Source organism: Muntiacus reevesi, chromosome 1, assembly GCF_963930625.1.
Source record: "Muntiacus reevesi chromosome 1, mMunRee1.1, whole genome shotgun sequence".
NCBI classification, from domain to species: domain Eukaryota; kingdom Metazoa; phylum Chordata; class Mammalia; order Artiodactyla; family Cervidae; genus Muntiacus; species Muntiacus reevesi.
This window is the reverse complement of record NC_089249.1, coordinates 221,045,577-221,066,799: the sequence shown is the minus strand read 5'-3', so window position 1 is coordinate 221,066,799 and position 21,223 is coordinate 221,045,577. Positions and strand designations below refer to the sequence as shown.

Here is a 21,223-nt window from a genome sequence, read left to right as displayed (position 1 = left end):
ATTGTTGAAATGTTCCTCCTATAGAGGCCCTAAGTGCTTAGATTCACCAGCATAAAAGATAAGTCTCCTAAAGGTCATTAATTTAATCTCATCAGTAATGTGGCCATTCACCACTTTCCCAGAAGCCAAAAGAAGAAAACAATATTTATGAGGAATTATAGATCATTTTGATCTATAATTTTAAATTCTCCAGGAGAAATTAGGAATTGCCTCAAAATCTGGATTTATCTAATCCTGTGGCATGCATGTCTCTGACTGAGTTTAGTACCAATGCTTAAAAACTGGTTTTTCTTGAGCAACCTGTGTCCTGTTCCTGCTTTGTTGGTTGAAAGAATAAGCAGTGCTTCTGCACAATTTATCGACATGTTGGTGTCCTCAGAAGAGTGTGGAGATATTTAGAATCTACATACTTTGTTTTGTTACTAGTTCTTTCTGGAATTTTGTTTAACCCTAGTCATTTAAATAGGGGTCCTTGCACTGGAAGGCTCTGACCTTTCCTTTCATCTGTGTGATGACCTCTTGTGCTCAATCTTTGTCCCTTCCAGATGTCTCATTTCATGTCTCCTTTCTTCTTGGTTTGCTTCTGTGTATTTTACCAAAACATACATTGAAATGTCTTATACAAGTTGCTAGATGAGCGTACATTCTCCAGTTTTGTGAAAGCTACTGATTACTGACCTTCTAACAGGGTTAGAATGGCAGGAAATGAGTACCAGGCCATAAAGAACCTATCTGATTCTCGATACTGTGAGGGGAAAGAGAGAACATATTTTGTCCATGAGGTCTGTGTGGTGGAGGGTTTGAGAATTTTAGTAATGTCAAGTGGCTGGAGGCTAAACTTTCAGAATTACTTCTGTACAGTACACAGGGATCTTTCTGCATATCTCCATTCTGGGCACAAGGGCTGCAGGTATCATGTGACTGTCAACTCTGGCATGTTTCTCTAAGCTATGTGGTTTACCGCATGAATATATACTATCAACTTGATTCTGTAAACTGCTTCTTTCACATAACAGTTTATCCTGAACATTACTTATCATGAGTAAATAGACTTTTATGTTATTGTTTAATGTGTACAAATGTGATTTCATATAGATATGGAATATTTATTAATTCATTGCCGTTAATTTTTTCAGTAATAAATTAGGGATTGTTAATTCCTTATAATAAACTGGGAACATTTCTGTTATTTTAATACTTAAAAATTTTTGGACCAAGACACATGCACTTTTCATAGAGCATTTGATGTGTGCTGTCGAGAAATCTGCTGGGAACTAGCACTTCACAATATAGCCAGCAGAGGGCAGGGTCATCCTTCTTCTACATTCTTGCAAAACTGAATATTCAAATTTTGCTTCACTTCAGAGGCACATAATAACTGCTGCTGCTGCTGCTGCTAAGTCGCTTCAGTCGTATCCGACTCTGTGCGACCCCATGGACTGCAGCCCACCAGGCTCCTCTGCCCATGGGATTTTCCAGGCAAGAGTACTGGAGTGGGTTGCCATTGCCTTCTCCCACATAATGCTAGGCCATGATATTACAGTGCACGTTTTTGCTGATTAGAATCTCAGTATCATTGCCTATGGTTTTTGGCCATTGCATCTATTTTTCAACACTGTGTTCATAGTCTTTTGTCTTTTATGTTATCTCTACTGAAGTGCTGGCTCTTTATTTATTCACATATTCCTATGTAATAATTATCTGAGCCTATTATTACAAATTTCACAATTATTTATCACATGGTTTATTTAGAGCTATTTTAACATCAAAAATCTTAAATATTCAGAAAATGCAATTATCATAATATCAGAAAGTGTAAGTTACTCAGTCATGTCTGAGTTTTGAGTGACTGAATTTCTGATGTTACCATAATTTCATTTTCTAAATATTTATGATTTTTGATGTTTAAATAGCTCTGAATAAATCATTGTGATAAATAATTGTGAAATCTATAACAATGGCCTCAGATAATTATTACATAAGGAGTATTATGAATAAAAAAGCAAAGGACTAGCACCTCAATAGATGAAAAGTCACATATAAAATTAAAAATGATTGATAGAAGAAAAAGAGAGTTTGTTGAATAAAAACAAGACTATTTGAATGGATGCATGTATCTCAAAGACAATATGATTAGGCAAAATTGGCTTCATAAGAGTTGACTAATCCGAATGGAAAATAAGAGTGATATTTGTTTTTCTCTTTCTGACTTCAGTCTGTATTATAGACTGTAGGTTTGTCCACTTCAGTTTAACTGACTCAAATTTGTTCCTTTTTATCACTAATATTTCATTGTATGTATGTACTGGAACTTCTTTATTCATTCAAATATTGACAGACATCTAGGTTGCCTCCATGTCCTGGTTATTGTATATAGTGCTGCAATGAGCATTGGGGTACATATGTCTTTTTGAATTAATGAATGTTTTTTCAGGGTATATACTTGCATATACATACATACATACATACACACACACATACATACATATATATATATATATATATATATATAGAGAGAGAGAGAGAGAGAGAGAGAGAGAATCTAGAAAAATGGTACTGATGAACTAATTTGCAGGGCAGGAATAGAGACCCAGACATAGAGGACAAACTTGTGGACACAGCGGGGAAAGGAGAGGGTGAGAGGAGAGGGTGAGATGAATTGAAAGAGTAGTGTTAAATTATATTCATTACCATGTGCAAAATAGATAGCTGTTGGGAAGTTGCTATAAAACACAAAGAGCTCAGCTTAGTGCTCCATGGCAACTTAGAGGAGTGAGATGGGGGCAGGGGTCATGAGAGGGAGGCACTATTTGGAAGGGTTATATGTATACTTATAGCTGATTCATGTTCTTGTATGGCAGAAAGCAACACAGTATTTTAAGCAATTATCCTCCAATTAAAAATAAAAATTAAAAAAGAAAAAAACAACAAAAAAGAAAATAATAGTGAAAGTCCCTTCTAATGCATCAGCTGAATATGATGTCAGAAACAAATCCCCCAAAATGTAGGAACTTTGAAATCTGGTGTTATTTAATGTATTTGAAGTATGGGAAAGGTGCTTGCATCTTGACTTTCAGCCCTAAGAAAAACAAGATGACATTTGAGAATCAACTATCTTTCAAAAATGGTTTATGAGCTGTTTTTTTTACTCCTTACTTAACATATGTAGAGGAGAATATCTTGCTATCTTGATGCACTTGATCTTTAAAGAGCAAAAAAAAAAAAAAAAGTCTATTCCATCGACAGCTGTATATTCCAAATAAATACCACCTCACACCACTTCCAGTGCACTATAAACCTCTCTAGGTGGATTGGCCACAATTTGCTTCCTCACAATAAGAGAGCCTTACCAATGTCTTCCAGACCCCTGGGAACCTTATTCATACCATCTCCATATGAGAAGACAGGAGAACCTCTGTGGGAAACCTTGGCTTAAAGCCCTTCCCTTCCCTTGGCTTGGCTTATGATATACCCCTGAATTACTTGACCATTCTGCCTAATGCTGTCCCCACTGTTTAGGCTCTTCACGAAGGGCTACCAACATGTTCTGGCCTTTGTCTTTGGCATTGAGGAGATCAACAAAAACCCTCACCTCCTTCCCAAACTGACCTTGGGTTATGATCTCTACAATGCCTTTGAAAGTGACCACAGGACTCTAGATAGTTACAGGAACTACATGAGCATTTTCAGTGAGATTGGACCACTTCTGGAGCTGTACAAAATTCCACAAGTGAGTGGACTGAGTTCTGGTGAGAGACACTGCTCTTCCCCAATTTCTTTCCCTCTCATCACAACAATGGTAAAGATGGAAGCAGAGTGTATGCTTCCCACAGAGTTATGAACACCTTCCAGAGTTCCAGAGACTTCATCAGATTATGAGGGCTTTCCCTGGGTTTGGAAGGAAGAGGGAAAAATGCAGTCAATACTCTGAAACCCAGATCTGTGCTCAAGGCCAAAGTATCCATCCCACAGCTACTGGGAATATTGAGTTGTCATGGATCAGAAACTTTTACATCATAACAAATGCCCACAGTATTAGGGACTACCTCACCCAAAGGCAGAGTCCCTCAGAGCACAAGCAGAAGCCAGTGTCTAGCAGATATGACAATTGAGAGCTTGGTTCCCTTGTCTCAATCTGAGAGAAAACTGAAGGGCCATCTCAGCTTCAGAGATTACTGACAATTGACTGAGACTCAGTTACAACTGTCTTGTACTTCAGCATTTCCTTCTGCCCATTTCTGCCTTGCTCCAGTCCTATGGGTTTATCTCTGGAGGACACCCCCATAAACTTTCCACATGTAACACTCCATTTCAGAATTTCATTCCAGGGAAAGACCTGACCAGCAAAAGTCAGGCGACATTACTTTTGAGCATAGCTGCATTAGCTTTCTGAGAGGATAGGTTATTGCAATTTCCAGGATAATCTAGGTAAGGCTCAGGCAATAAATTTAATATATCATTGTGTTTAATGAGAAAAGCTTTATTAATTCTCAGAGTTTATATGGAACATTGTTTGCTGGTGGAAATGAATTTGTTTTTCAGCAGCCATGTTGTTGTTGTCATTGTTGTTAAGCTGCTAAATCGTGTTCAACTCTTTTCAACCCTAAGGCTGGTAGCACACCAGGCACCCCATCTTTGACTATCTCGCTGGTTTTGCTCAGTTTCATTTCCATTGAGTCCGTGAGGCTATCTGACCATTTCATACTCTGCTGCACCCTTCTCTTTTGCCTTCACTCTTTCCCACCACCACAGTCTTTTCCAGTGAGTTGTCTCTTCACCTCAGGTGCCCAAAATATTGGAGCTTCAACTTCAGCAACAGTACTTTTATTGAATATTCAGGGTTAATTTCCTTTAGGATTGACAGGTTTGATCTCCTTGTAGTCCAAAGGACTCTCAAGGATCTCCTCTATCACCACAATTTTTTTTCCACTTATTTTTATTAGTTAGAGGCTAATTACTTTACAATATTGTAGTGGTTTTTGTCATACATTGACATGAATCAGCCATGGATTTACATATGTTCCCCATCCTGAACCCCACTCCCACCTCCCACCCCATCCCATCCCTCTGGGTCATCCCAGTGCACCAGCCCCGAGCACTTGTCTCATGCATCCAACCTGGATTGGTGATCTGTTTCATACTTGATAATATACATGTTTCAATGCTGTTCTCTCAGATCATCCCACCCTTGCCTTCTCCCATAGAGTCCAAAAATCTGTTCTGTACATCTGTGTCTCTTTTTCTGTCTTGCATATAGGGTTATCATTACCATTTTTCTAAATTCCATATATATGCATTAATATACTGTATTGGTGTTTATCTTTCTGGCTTACTTGACTCTGTATAATGGGCTCTGGTTTTATCCATCTCCTTAGAACTGATTCAAATATATTCTTTTCAATGGCTGAGTAATATTCCATTGTGTATATGTACCACAGCTTTCTTATCCATTTGTCTACTGATGGGCATCTAGGTTGCTTCCATGTCCTGGCTATTATAAACAGTAACACCACAATTTTTAAAAATTAATTATTTTAGTTGGAGGATAATTACTTTACAACTTTGTGATGGTTTTTGCCATACATTGACATGAATCAGCCATGGGTGAACGTGTCCCCTCATCCTGAACCCTCCTCCCTACCTGCCTCGCCACCCTATCCCTCCGTGTTGTCCCAGAGCACCAGCTTTGAGTGCCCTGCTTCATGCATCGAACTTGCATTGGTCATATATTTTACATATGGTAATATACTTGTTTCAATGTTATTCTCTCAAATCATCTCACCCTCCGCTTCTCCCGCATAGTTCAAAATTCTGTTCTTTACATCTGCATCTCTTTTGCTGCCTTGCATATAGGATTGTCATTACCATCTTTCTAAATTCCATATATATGTGTTAATATACTGTATTGGTGTTTCTCTTTCTGACTTACTTCACTCTGTATAATAGGCTCCAGTTTCATCCACCTCATTAGTACTGACAAACGCTTTTCTTTTTATAGCTGAGTAATATCCATTGTGGCTTCCTTGGTGACTCAGAGGTTAAAGTGCCTGCTTGCAACATGGGAGACCTGGGTTTGAACCCTGGGTTGGGAAGATTCCCTGGAGAAGGAAATGGCAACCAACTCCAGTATTCTTGCCTGGAGAATCCCATGGATGGAGGAGCCTAGTGGGCTACAGTCCATGGGGTCGCAAAGAGTTGGACATGACTGAGCGACTTCATGTACCACAACTTCCTTATCCATTTGTCTGCTGATGGACATTTAGGTTGCTTCCATGTCCTAGCTATTGTAAACAGTGCTTCAATGAACATTGGGGTGCATATGCTTCTTTCAGTTCTGCCCAACAGTGTGATTGCTGGGTCATATGGCAATTCTATTCCCAGTTTTTTAAGGAATCTCCACACTCTTCTCCATAGTAGCTGTAACTGTTTGCATTCACACCAACAGTGTGAGAGGGTTCCCTTTTCTCCACACCCTCTCCAGCATTTATTATTCATAGACATTTTGATGATGGCCATTCTGACCGGTGTGAGATGATACCTCGTTGTGGTTTTTATTTGCATTTCTTTAATAAAGAGTGATGTTGAGCATCTTTTCATGTGTTTATTAGCCATCTGTATCTCTTCTTTGGAGAAATGTCTGTTTAGTTCTATTGACCACTTTTTGATTGGGTTGTTTGTTTTTCTGGTATTGAGCTACATGAACTGCTTGTATATGTTGGAGATTAATTCTATGTCAGTTTCATTTGCTATTAATTTCTCCTATTCTGAGGGCTGCCTTTTCACTGTGCTTATAGTTTCCTTTGTTGTGCAAAAGCTTTTAAGTTTAATTAGGTCCCATTTGTTTATTTTTGCTTTTATTTCCATTACTCTGTGAGGTGGGTCATATAGGATCTTGCTGTGATTTATGTCAGAGAGTGTTCTGCCTATGTTTTCCTCTTGGAGTTTTATAGTTTCTGGTCTTGCATTTAGATCTTTAATCCATTTTGGGTTTATTTTTGTGTATGATGCTAGAAAGTGTTCTAGTTTCATTTTGTTACATGTGGTTGACCAGTTTTCCCAGCATCACTTGTTAAAGAGATTGTCTTTTCTCCATTGTGTATTTTGCCTCCGTTGTCAAAGATAAGGTGTCCATAGATACATGGATTTATCTCTGGGCTTTCTATTTTGTTCCATTGACCTATATTTCTGTCTTTGTGCCAGTACCATACTGTCTTGATGACTGTAGCTTTGTAGTATAGTCTGAAGTCAGGAAGGTTGATTTCTTCAGTTCCATTCTTCTTTCTCAAGGTTGTTTTGGCTATTTGAGGTTTTCATGTTTCCATACAAATTGTGAAATTATTTATTCTAGTTCTGTGAAAAATATCATTGGTAGCTTGATAGGGATTGTGCTGAATCTATAGATTGCTTTGGGTAGTATACTCATTTTCACTATACTGATTCTTCCAGTCCATGAACATGGTATATTTCTCTATCTATTTCTGGCATCTTTGACTTCTTTCATCAGTATTTTATAGTTTTCTATACATAGGGCTTTTGTTTCTTTGAGTAAATTTATTCCCTAGTATTTTTTTCTTTTCATTGCAATGGTGAATGGGATTGTTTACTTAATTTCTCCTTCTATTTTTCCCTTGTTAGTGTATAGGAACACAATGGATTTCTATGTATTAATTTAATATCCTGAAGCTTTTCTATATTCATTGATTAGTTCTAGTAATTTTATGGTGGTATCTTAAGGGGTTTCTATATACAGGATCATGTCATCTGCAAACAGTGATGTTTTACTTCTTCTCTTCCAATCAGGATTCCTTTTATTTCTTTTTCTTCTCTGACTGCTGTGCCTAGGACTTCCAAAACTATGTTGAATAGTAATGGTGAGAGTTGGCACCTTTGTCTTGTTCCTGATTTTAGAGGAAAAGCTTTCTATTTTTCTCCATTGAGGATAATGTTTGCTGTGAGTTTGTCATATGTGGCCTTTATTATGTTCAGGTATGTTCCTTCTATGCCTGCTTTCTGGAGAGTTTTTTTTTTTTTTTTAATCATAAATGGGTGTTGAATTTTGTCAAAGGCTTTCTCTGCATCTATTGAAAGAATCATGGTTTTTATCATTCAATTTGTTAATATAGTGTATCACATTGATTGATTTGCAAATATTAAGGAACCCTTGCCTCCTTGGAATAAAGTCCATTTGGTCATGATGTATGATCTTTTAAGTATGTTGTTGGACTCTGTTTGCTAGAATTTTGTCGAGGATGTTTACATCTATGTTCATCAGTGATATTGGCCTGTAGTTTTCATTTTTTGTGGTGTCTTTGTCTGGTTTTGGTATTAGGGTGATGGTGGCCTCATAGAATAAGTTGGGGAATTTACCTTCCTTTGCAATTTTGTGGAAGGATTTGGGTAGGATAGATGTTAGTTCATCTCTAAATTTTTGGTAGAATTCACATGTGAAGCCATCTTGTTCTGGGCTTTTGGTGGAAGAGCTTAGATTACAGTTTCAATTTCAGTGCTTGTGATTGGTCTGTTCATATTTTCTATTTCTTCCTGGTTCAGTTTTGGAAGGTTATATTTTTCTAAGAATTCATCCATTTCTTCCAAGTTATCCATTTTATTGGCATATAGTTGTTCACAGTAGTCTCTTATGATCTTTTGTAGTTTTGTGTTGTCTGTTGTGTGATTTCTCCATTTTCATTTCTAATTTTATTGACTTAATTCTTCTTCCTGTTTTTCTTGATGATTCTGGCTAATGATTTGTCTATTTTGTTTATCTTCTGAAAGAACCAACTTTTAGTTTTGTTGATCTTTGCTATAGTCTCCTTTGTTTCTTTTTCATTTATTTCTGCTATGAGTTTTATTATTTCTTTCCTTCTACTAACTTTAGGTTTTTTCTGTTCTTCTTTTTCTAGTTGCTTTAGGTGTAAAGTTAGGCTGTTTATTTGATGTTTCTCTTGTTTCTTGAGGTAGGCTTGTATTGCTCTGAGCCTCCCTCTGGGCACTGCTTTTACTGAATCCCATAGGTTTTGGGCTGTCATGTTTTCATTTACATTTGTTTCTGTGCATATTTTGATCTCCTTTATGACTTCTTCTGTGATATATTGGTTATTCAGAAGTGTGTTGTTTAGCCTCCATACGTTTGTATTTTTTTATAGTTTTTTCTCTGTAGTTGATATCTAATCTTACTGCATTGTGATCAGAAAAGATGCTTGAAATGATTTCAATTTTTAAAAATTTACCAAGGCTAGATTTGTGCCCCAAGATGTGATCTATCCTGGAGAATGTTTCATGTGCACTTGAGAAAAAGGTGAAATACATTGTTCTTTGGTGAAATGCCCTCTAGATGTCAATTAGGTCTAACCGGTTCATTGTATTATTTAAAACTTGTGTTTCCCTGCTAATTTTCTGTTTGGTTGACCTATCCATAGGTGTGAGTAGGCTATTAAAGTCCCCCATTATTATTGTGTTACTCTTAACGTCCCCTTTCATACATGCTAGCATTTGCCTTACGTATAGAAGTGCTCCTAATGTTGGGTGCATATATATTTGTAATTGTTTATCTTCTTGGGTTGATCCCTTGATCATTATGTAGTGTCCTATGTCTCTTATCATGGTCTTTATTTTAAAGTTTACTTTATCTGATATGAGTATTGCTACTCCTGCTTTCTTTTGGTCTCCATTTTCATGAGATATCTTTTTCCAGCCCCTCACTTTCAGTCTGTATGTGTCCCTATGTTTGAGGTGGGTCTCTTGTAGACAGCATATATAGGGGTCTTGTTTTTATATCCATTTGGCCATGGATTTGGGTGGACTCTGGGAGTTGGTGATGGACAGGGAGGCCTGGCATGCTGTGGTTCATGCAATTGCAAAGAGTCAGGCATGACTGAGTGACTGAACTGAATGTTTATATTCTCCTGTTATTTAAAATTTCTGATTTAACTATTTAATGGTTGCCTAGTGATTTACCATATGTTATCTTGAAACACACATAGACATTTCCTTTTTGTTGAACATATATATATATATATATATATACACACACACACACACACATATATATATATATATATATATATATATATATTTTCACAACACACTACCGTGTCCTTCCCGATCTCTTGTAGTTCGTTCAAACTCATGTCCATTGAGTCAGTGATACCATTCAACAATCTTATCCACTGTCATGTCCTTCTCTCTTGCCCTCAGTCTTTCCCAGCATCAGGGTCTTTTCCAATGAGTCAGCTCTTTTCATCAGGTGGCCAAAGTATTGGAGCTTCAGCTTCAGCATCAGTTCTTCCAATGAATATTCAGGACTGATCTCCTTTAGGATGGACTGGTTGGATCTCCTTGCAATCCAAGGGACTCTTGAGAGTCTTCTCCAACATCACAGTTCAAATGCATCAATTGCTCAGCCCTCAGCCTTCTTTATGGTACAGCTCTCACATCTGTACATGACCACTGGAAAAAACATAGTTTTGACTAGACAGACCTTTGTTGGCAAAGTGATGTGTCTGCTTTTAAATACACTGTCTAGATTTGTCATAGCTTTTCTTTCAAGGAGCAAGTGTCTTTTAATTTCATGGCTGCAGTCACCTTCCACAGTGATTTTGGAGCCCAAGAAAATAAAGTCTGTCACTGTTTCCATTTTTTCCCATCTATATGCCATGAAATGATGGGATCAGATGCCACGATCTAAGTTTTTCAAATGTTGAAGTTTTAAGCCAGCTTTCTCACTCTCCTCTTTCACCTTCATCGAGGGGCTCTTTAGTTCCTCTTCACTTTTGCCGTTAGGGTGGTGTCATCTGCATATATGAAGTTGCTGATATTTCTCCTGGCAATCTTGACTGATAGCCTGTGATTCATCCAGCCTGGCATTTCTCACGATGTACTCTGCATATAAGTTAAATAAGCAGGGTGGCAATATACAGCCTTGACATACTCCTTTCTCAATTTGAACTAGTTCATTGTTCAATGTCTGGCTCTAACTGTTGCTTCTTGTCCTATATGCAGGTTTCTCAGGAGGCAGGTAATGTCGTCTGGTATTCTCATTTGTTTAAGAATTTTCCACTGTTTGTTGTGATCCACACAGTCAAAGGCTTTAGTGTAGTCAATGAAGCAAAAGTAGATGTTTTTCTGGAATACCCTTGCTTTTTCTATGATCCAGTGGATTTTGGCAATTTGATATCTAGATCCTCAGCCTTTTCTAAATCCATCTGGAAGTTCTTAGTTCAAGTACTGTTGAAATCTAGCTTGAAAGATTTTGAGCATTATCTTGCTAGAATGTGAATTGAGTGCAATTGTGCAGCAGTTTGAACATTCTTTGGCATTGCTTTTCTTTGGGAGTGGAATGAAAACTCACCTTTTCCAGTCCTGTGGTACTGCTGTTTCCAAATTTTCTGGCATAGTAAGTGCAGCACTTTAACAGCATCATCTTTTAGGATTTGAAATAGCTCAGCTGGAATTTCATCACCTCCAATAGCTTTGTTCATAGTAATACTTCCCTATGGCCCACTTGACTTCACACTCCAGGATGTCTGGCTTTAGGTGCATGATCACACCATCATGGTTATCTGGGTCATTAAGAACAGTTTTGTACTGTTCTGTGTATTCTGGTCACATCTTCTTAATATCTCCTCCTCTGTTAAGTCCATACACTTTCTGTCTGCTATTGTGCCCATCGTTGTATGAAATGTTCCATTGGCATCTCTGATTTTCTTGAAGATATCTCTAGTCTTTCCCATCCTAATATTTTCCTCTATTTCTTTGCCTTGATCACTTAAGAAGACTTTCTTATCTCTCCTTGTTATTCTTTGGAACTCTGCATTCAGATGGGTATATCTTTCCCCTTCTCCTTTGCCTTTAGCTTCTTTTCTTTTTTCAGTTGTTTGTAAGTCCTCCTCAGAAAGCCATTTTGCCTTTTGCATTTCTTTTTCTTGGGGGTGGTCTTGATCACTGCCTCCTCCACAGTGTCACCCATAGTTCTTCAGGCACCCTGTCTATCAGATATAATTCCTTGAATGTATTTGTCACTTCCACAGCATAATCATAAAGGATTTGATTTAGGTCATATCTGATTGGTGTAGTGGTTTTCCCTACTTTCTTCAACTTAAGTCTGAATTTTGCAACATGGTGTTCATGATGAGAGCCACAGTCAGCTCCAGGTCTTGTTTCTCCTGACTGTATAGAGCTCCTCCATCTTCAGTCACAAAGAATATAATCAGTCTGATTTTGGTATTGACCATCTGGTGATGTCCATGTGTATAGTTGTCTTTTGTGTTTTTGGAAGAGGATGTTTGCTATGACCAGTGCGTTCTCTTGGAAAATCTGTTAGCCTTTGCCCTGCTTCATTTTGTACTCTCAAGCCAAACTTGCCGGTTACTCCAAGTATCTCTTGACTTTTTACTTTTGCATTCCAATCCCCTATGAAGAAAAGGACATCTTTTTTGGGTGTTAGTTCTAGAAGGTGTTTTCCTAAAACATAGATACATATCTCAAGAAAATTCACTAAAGTTATTAAATTTAGGCTACTCTTGTAGCTTAAAATGAACAAGGAATTTTCACTGTCTAAGGGGAAGCAAATCAACTCTGGAGAGTTCCTGAGGTTTCATTCAAGGGAAGGGAAAAGTGTTGGGGAGAGAACAGCAGAAGGGCAGCATCTCATAATTTCCCCAATTATTCAGTATACTACATTTAGGTGTAATTCCTCTCTTATAGTATATGTGCTGCTGAAGTGAGCATAATTCCTCTCTTTTAAATTACAGTACAAAACCCACTGAAATGTTGTGAAGTAATTGGCCTCCAACTAATAAAATAAAATTAAAAAAAAAAATTACAGTATGGAATTTGTATCCATTTAGTTATGGTGATTTTAGTAACTAATTATGAGTCAGCTATGCAATAAGATATTTATACAGTAGGATATGAGCTTATAACACCTAATATATATTTAAATGACTTTATCTCATCATCTCGTAGTTTAAAATGCACCTTTCCTTAGCATCTTGTATTATAAAATATACCAGTTTATTTTAATAATAAATGTTGAAAATCACCTAAACCTGGTTCATTTAAAATAATTTTTATTTGTTGTATTTCAACTTATCTTGCTAATTTTAATAGTAAGCCAACTAATGGAATTTTAGTTCATCTGAGGTCCATAGTGAATTTATATTTTATTAGAGAAAATTTCTAATAATGTCATAGATTTCAAATAATATTTAACTTAACATGTAAACTAATTTTCTTGAATTTTTCCTAACATAATAATGCCCCAGTGAAAAGTTATGGACCTCCATTAGAAACCTGGAAATCACACAAGAAAAATTTTATTAACATAAGGTTGCAATCACCCTGGTTTCCTGAACCACACAACACCTTGGGATTTAAACTCTGAACTGTAGGTTAGTCCATGGTCACAAGCATGTTCTTTTCACAGCTGAGAAGTGTTCCTTATCTATTAAGATACCCCACATCTCCCCATCAACTTCATGAATGCTGCCACCACTTCCTTATTCCTCAGGCTGTAGATAAGGGGGTTCAGCATGGGAGTGAGGATGTTGCTGAAAAGAGAGAGAGCCTGGTCCTGTTCTGGACTGTGTGAGGAAGTGAAAGTCATGTAGATGAATATGTTTGGGCCAAAGAAGAGACTTACCACAGTCAAGTGGGAAGAGCAGGTGGTCAGGGCTTTTTTCCTGCCCTTGACAGAGTTCATACGGAGGACAGTGAGGAAGATGAGTGTATAGGAAGCTATGATGAGACTGAAAGGCACAACAAGCAGTACAATGCTTGTAACCACCACCACTAACTGGTACACTGACGTGTCTTCACAGGAAATCTTAATGAGGACTGGGACCTCACAGAAGAAATGGTGGATCTCCCTTGACCCACAGATGGGAAAATGCATAGGGTAGACTGTATGGATAAATGAACCTATGGAGCCTCCAATCCAACATCCAGCAACCATGTGCAGACAGAACCTGGGGCTCATGATGGTGAGATAACGCAGTGGGATGCAGACAGCCACGTAGCGATCATAAGCCATGAGAGTCAAGATGAGGCATTCTGACATTCCCAACATCAGGAAGAAGAAACTCTGTGTTCCACAGCCAATCCATGATATGGTCCTTTTCCCTGTGAAAAAGTTAGAGGCCATCTTCGGGACAATGGTAGAAGTTAATGTCAAGTCAATGAGGGAGAGTTGACTGAGGAGAATGTACATGGGTGTATGGAGCCGAGAGTCCCCCCAAATCAAGACAATGAGAAGTAGGTTTCCCAGGAAAGCAAGGGTGTAGATTAAAATGATCACAAAGTTGAGAACAATGGAATGCTGAAACTCAGGAAAGAGTCCCATAAGGATGAAATCAGTTACTGATGATGCATTCCCACCCACCATGCCTCTAAAAGAAATATAACAGGGCTGGGGAACAAATCAAATGTATTAGAACAATGGACACTCAGTACATGTCTTGTATCAATATGTGGATCTAAAATTTTATATCTTTCCCCTCAACATTGGACTCTCACAATATGTGCCATCAACTCATCAGAAGTATTTAACTACATATTATTTAGCATTTGCCTAGAAGTGTGTTAAATAAAGAATATTAAAAAAAATGATCCAATTTAGTCCCTCTTTGCCTCACTTGGATTCACCTTGTTTTCCTCTTTCTTTCTTTTCTTTCTTTTTTCTCTCTCTTTGTTTTTACTTGGAGAATTTTATCGTAACAATGGATCTACTTTCTACAAATTTGAACCTCAAAATATATATATTATTTCTGATAGTCATGGACCCTGATTATTAACTCTTAGAAATTTGGGCAAAAGAAATGCCAAATTAATCACTCAATTTAGTAGTGAAAATCACAAATCAATTACTTTTCAAATTTTTAATGAAATATCCCATTGATTTACTTTTTATGGCTAAGTGCCATTATAAACAGGCTTCCCAAGTGGCACAGGTGGTAAAGAAACTGCCTGCCAATGCAGGAGATGCAAAAGACACGGATTCAACCTCTGGATTGGGACGATTCCCTGGAATAGGAAATGGCAACCCATTCCAGTAATCCTGCTTGGGAAATCCCGTGGACAGAGGAGCCTGGCCGGCTATAGTCCATGGGGTCACAAAGAGTTGGACTTGACTGAGCAACTGAGTAAGTATGTATACTCATAAATGGAGTAATAGAAATTCCTAGACTTACATAATTATCTGCCAGGAGGCCATCAATATTCCCTATTTTTGACCAAATAAAGCTTATATTTTCAGTTTAGAATTTTAGATTTTCCATGACTTGGTCCAAGATACTTTTTAAAACTTCTGTGTTGTGTGTTAGTTGCTCAGTCGTGTCTGACTCTTTGTGACCCCATGGACTGCAGCCCACTGGGCTCCTTTGTCCGTGGGATTCTCCAGGCAAGAATACTGGAGTGGGTTGCCATTTCCTTCTCCAAAAAAGAGAAACCTTAGATTCCATTAATTTAAAACAGATAACCCAAATTCCAGTCAAATGTACATTCTCATGGTTTCTCCACACAGCTGAACCTTTGCTTTTATTTCTGCTCAGAATTATCAGTATACTGAAAGCTGAAGAAGAAGGAATTTTCCTATCCACATTTCTACAGTCCCTAATCACGTCACACATATAATTATTTATCATCATAGCTAAGAGACAGTGTAGATTGGTGTCTAAGGGCACATATCAGGGGCTGCATGTGTGCTCAGTTACTCAGTCGTGCCTGACTCTCTCTGACCTCAATGGACTGTAGCCCTCCAGGTGCCTCTGTCCATTGGATTTTTCAGAAACAAAGACTGGAGTGGCTTGCCATGTCCTCCTCCAAGGGATCTTCTCAATCCAGGGACTGAACCAATGTCTCCTGCATCTCTTCCCTGGCAGACAGATACTTACTACTGGGACACCTCAGGGTATCAAGGGCTAGGATACCCAAATTCAAGCCTAGCTGCATCATTTATTATCTGTGTCTCACTTTCCTTATCTTTAAAATAAGGAATTTAATCAAATACTTCAAGAGGGTAGCCATGAACCTTAGATGAGTTATTATTATATATGTTTATTATAGTTTTCCATGTATACATCTTTCTCTTCACATAAATGTTAAGGTTTTAAGTGCTAGGATTATGTTTTACTTATCTATATCTCAATAAAACCAGCACAATAGCTATAGAAGAGTATATAGTCAATGAATATTTAATCAGAAGGTTGAACAAACCCCATGGAGTTCAGCAGTACACATTTCCATGTAGAATATATGACAAATCCCTCACTCGATTGGCATTGAAGATGAGAGATAAAGCTCTTTCCCTCCATGTCATCTTACTAAAAAGTGGATTTCCCGCTCCTGAATAAGACAATTGCTGTATATGGGGAAATTTCATATTCTTTGGTGTTTCCTCTCAGAAGTGCAGTAATATAGCATAGATACCAAAATAGCTGGAAATCCTGTTCTCTATTAATGCAGCAGGAATTTCATAATTTAAACAATGCCCTCCTTTGGTTTAACATGATGGTTCATTTATGAATGTGTTTATCCAGATGATTTTTGTAACAAAATATCGTTAATAAATACTATTATTGTTCCTTTAGTAACAACTCAGCTAAAATATAAATTGTGAAGATAATCTTGTTACAAATGATCAGGAAGCACAAATTTTGCTAAAGTCATATTCATATTATTTCAGAAGAGCTATAGAATAGTTCTTGAAATACTTTTACAATCCACTTATTTTTCATTCTACATTTACATAATAATCACTATATTTTACACATTCTCTACTAGGTGTTGAAGAAGGGGCAACAATGCATTAAGATACAGTCAATACCTTCAATGAACCATGAGTTTAGATATGAAATCATTTATATCTACTAATCATAGAAGAGTGAAATAAGTGGTATAACTAAGACTCCTACAGGGTGACATGTCAACACAGAAGACAGAGCTAATGTCTGAGGAAGATGTAAGTGGGTACTTAGGTAAGATTTAATTTGAGTTCTATCTACCTTGTGCTGTGTTTAGTCGCTCAGTCATGTCTGAGTCTTCGTGATCCCATGGACTGTAGCCCATCAGGCTCCTCTGTCCAAGGGGATTCTCCAGGCAAGAATACTGGAGTGGGTTGCCATGCCCTCCTTCAGCAGATCTTCCCAATCCAGGGAGTAAACCTAGGTCTCCCACATTGCAGGTGGATTCTTCACCATCTGAGCCACCAGGGAAGCCCCTTATCTACCTTAGTACACAGCAACTCATGTACATTTGAAGACTGAGGCAACACAGAGTTTGTTGTGGTTAAAAATGGAGGGAAAAAAAAACACAACACTTATTGATTGATGGCAAAAATCACATTTCCATATAAGTGGGAAACAAATTAGAATTCTTACACATTTTTTTGTTCAACTGTTTTGAACTATATAACTATGAAAGCCTGAGGTTTTCTCATTCCTGAGTAGCCTCTTGGCATTCTTAACTGTACATTTATGTCACACCATGTAACTTGTCCTGCCATTTACTTCACTGAGTTGAAACATCCAACTCTTTTGGTATTTTATGTTGAACTCATATGTCTACTAAAAATACTTGGTTTCTTTTGCTAGAATAATAATCAAAGGACTTTCAACTTAAAGTGTGACTATGAGATATGGCAAACATTCTAACATTCAAACATTCTAAATCTCAAAAATCATCAGTATCACTGTAACCACCCTGTTTGACAATTTGCTTTAGGTCTGTGCTCCTAACTTCAATTACCCAAGCTATGATAGTCTTTAAGACTATGAGTGGTTAACTTTATAACAATGAGAATACAACTGGTAAAAAGGTTAATGAAGATGACAGAGTAACAAAGTCTGTGTTTAAAAATTTTGGAGCCAAAGCTTTAAGAAAAAGCATCTATATGTGTTTAATTTTTTTACTTGATAGTTTTACTTAGCTTTTTATAAATACTTATTAAATAATAACCAACTACCTGAAAACAAATTGTTGATTGGTGTTTAGGAAGTAGAATCCTTGGATCATAGCATAATGAAATTATATACAGTATTTTAAAAATAGAACAATCAACTATCACTTAGTAAATATTTCTGTATTATTTATTAAATTTTTCTCACAAAAGTGGATCAATTTTATTAGCTTAATTCAATGGAATAAGTACTTACTGAGAGTCAACTCTGAATATATTTCCATTATTTCTCTAATATGGAAGATAAATCTACTTAAAAAGAGGACAGTGTGATATTAACCTGTAGAATTTTATTGACCCTTTAAAACTTTTTACAATGATATGACTACTACATCATCTTAGGAACAGAGTTTGCCCTTATTGTTAGCATACTTTGAGGTCATACTTATTATGGGTTCATACAAGGCAGATGGATATGAAATCACAACCCAGTCATCAAACAGCTTTTCTAAAGCAACAGGATTAATTCAAGAAATTATCAAGAGATTAAATTGTTTCCTGAGTTTAGGTGCATCTTTGGATATCAGTTTTGAGTCTAAATGAATAGTAATTCTCATTCTCAAATGTTTTACTTGACATTATAAATGGTACCTGCTTAGTAGTATGCTGGGTTTGATTATATGAGTATTTATGACTTATTATTTAATTGATGTAATTCCGACAGATAGTCAAACAGAAATGTAATTTTATGTAGCTTTCCCCTAGACCTCAATCCTGGGAAGCCTACAGTCAGATTTTAATTTTCCTTTGACAAATACAATCACCAAAGTCTGACATTTGAGGACTTAATGATAATCATATAGATTCTCTACATAATTTCCCTTACCAGGCAAGGTTCAAAACTCCTTATTTTTCTGTTTCATATCTACCTTAAATTCTATTTATCTCCAATCTCCTCTGCCTCTTGGAATTGCTGATAACTTCCAGATTTTCTGTGATCAGGTACACCTTCTCACTATGCAGCATTAGCCCTTTATTTTGCATAGAAAAGTGAATGCAACTGACTTGATGTTGATGGCAAGTCATGCATTTTGAAAGTGAGACCAGTGGCTACGATTCTATGATACTAAGTACATTAAATACTGGTTGGTATATCAGCAAAGATCTAGATAGAATGCTTAATAATTTCCCATCAAGGGTCTGGAGACCTTGGTAGTGAATGACTTAGGGGAACACAGTCCCCAGACTTTAATTAATTTTGATTACAGATTGTAATAGGAAAACTTAGAAATTAACTGGCAAAAGTTAAAATGTGCAAAAATATTTCTCACCATGGAAAAATATTCAGATGTTTTAAAATATTTTCACATGATAAACCACAAGGCAAAGGATGAATTGCCATCAGGGACATGTAATCTGCCCTATGATAAATTTGAAATATAGAAGGATACTCAATATTCAATGTTTCTACATTTACCTCGCCCCCCCCAGGAACGTCCCCCAATTTTTATATGATTCTTTAAGCTAATATGAGTTATAAAAAAGTTAATTGTATAGCAGTTTGATAATATAGCTTCATTTACCATACTAACATATGATAAATAAAATTAACTGAGATCAGAAGGACCTAAATTAATGGTCATCCCTCCAGTTTTTTAACTGTAAATTTTGTTCAAGTAACTTAAATTTCTGAGTTTTAGTAATGTTGTCTGTGAACGTGGGCATAGTAAAGCTGCCTCACTAGGCAGTGTTTTATATAACCCATTTGAATCAACAAAATCAATGGAGTCCTTGCAATGTTTCTCAGAAAGTCAATGTGAAGTCTGTCTTGGTTAATTATTACCTGGTTTTGAGCGTATCTTTTGCATATCTAGAGCAAAACACAGTATCTAAAGATATAATGTTTCCTGTCTCTAAAAGCAACCTGACTGACTGAATATTTACCCACAAAAACTCAAAAATAATTTGCAAAATAATTATCATGAAAACCAGATTGTTTTGAAATATGCACTTCAATTCTTTAAAAACAACTAGAATTGTCAAAGGAAATAAAAAATCAGGCAAATATATTCAGAAAAAGTTGGAAAAGTAATGTACCTTAGTTAAAAAAAAGGGTTGGGGTGTCAGCTCGAGGCGCCGCTGCCGCAGCCGCCAGAGCCGCGATGCCTAAAGGAGGGAGAAAGGGAGGCCGCGAAGGCCGGGCCCGGCAGTACACGAGCCCGGAGGACATCGATGCCCAGCTCCAGACCGAAAAGCAGAAGGCCAGGGAAGAAGAGGGACAAGGAGAAGAAGGTGGAGATGGGGCTGCAGGTGACCTGAAAAAAGAGAAGAAATCCCTAGATTCTGATGAGAGCGAGGATGAAGAAGATGATTACCAGCAAAAGCGCAAAGGCGTGGAAGGGCTCATCGACATTGAGAACCCCAACCGGCTGGCACAGACAACCAAAAAGGTCACAGCTGGACCTGGATGGGCCCAAGGAACTGTCACGGAGAGAAAGATAAGAAATCGAGATCAGAGAGCGAAAGAGCGTTCCCTGAAGGTGCATTTAGCCGGGAAGACAGAGCAAGCCAACCCGCCCTGTGCCCGGCTCCGCTGCAGCAGCCCCTCGCGGCGAGGAGCCCCCCACGGCCGGGGGCCTCCTCTTCATCTTGGATGGAAATCGTTTGGGGGGGATGGTGGGTGGGGGCTGGGGGAGGGGCAGCCGCATCTTTGAGACAGAAAGATGCAGGACAGCATTTCATACGTAACCATTCAAATGTTTTGACTGTTTTTAGGATTCAGAACCCTTGTTGGGGGGTACCTGGGAGGTGGGTTAAGAGGAGCTTCCATTTGTCTGGTAGATTGCGAGGCAGGGGGCGGTTGGGGTGGGCCTGTCTGCCCATCCCCGGTGTGTGTTCCCTGGGTGCTCGCTCAGAGGGGCTGGCAGTTGGCAGCCCGTGCCCATGGGTCCCTGAGGGTCACGGCCCATCCCGGCCAGTCCCCTCTGAAGGACGCCTCCCCCTGCCCTTCCCACCCCACCCCCTGCCCCCTGCTCTGGCCAGGCCCCCGGCCCGTTCGTAACCCTGCCCATGGGTCATTCCCAGAAAGCTGTTTACGGTGCAGTACCCAGGCACAGCACGCTCCGCAGATCCAACTTGTATATTTGGCAAATTAAACTTGACATTATCATAAAAAAAAAAGAAAAGGTTTGGAAATAATTGCATAATTTTATGTTTCATCAATGAAAATGCAATTATAAATTAATACGTAGTATTTTGGCAATATCAACTCTTTGCATACAAATGTATAAATTAATAAGTGTTTAATTTGTACAAGTGGTATGAACAAAC

General features: G+C 37.8%; 1 protein-coding gene and 1 pseudogene across 1 annotated transcript; one reads left to right on the top strand and one right to left on the bottom strand.

The window, feature by feature from the left end:
* Positions 1-13,447: 13,447 nt before the first annotated feature.
* Positions 13,448-14,383, bottom strand: LOC136158096 (olfactory receptor 2M3-like). Its single transcript, XM_065919869.1, has one exon. The coding sequence runs from the start codon at positions 14,381-14,383 to the stop codon at positions 13,448-13,450; it is 936 nt and encodes a 311-aa protein (XP_065775941.1).
* A 5,640-nt stretch (positions 14,384-20,023) lies between these two features.
* Positions 20,024-20,607, top strand: LOC136158086 (28 kDa heat- and acid-stable phosphoprotein pseudogene; annotated as a pseudogene).
* The last annotated feature ends 616 nt before the right edge of the window (positions 20,608-21,223 follow it).

Coding starts and splice junctions, on each gene's coding strand:
- LOC136158096 (XM_065919869.1), bottom strand. CDS start 14,383: ATGGTGGGTGGGAATGCATCATCAGTAACTGATTTCATCCTTATGGGA.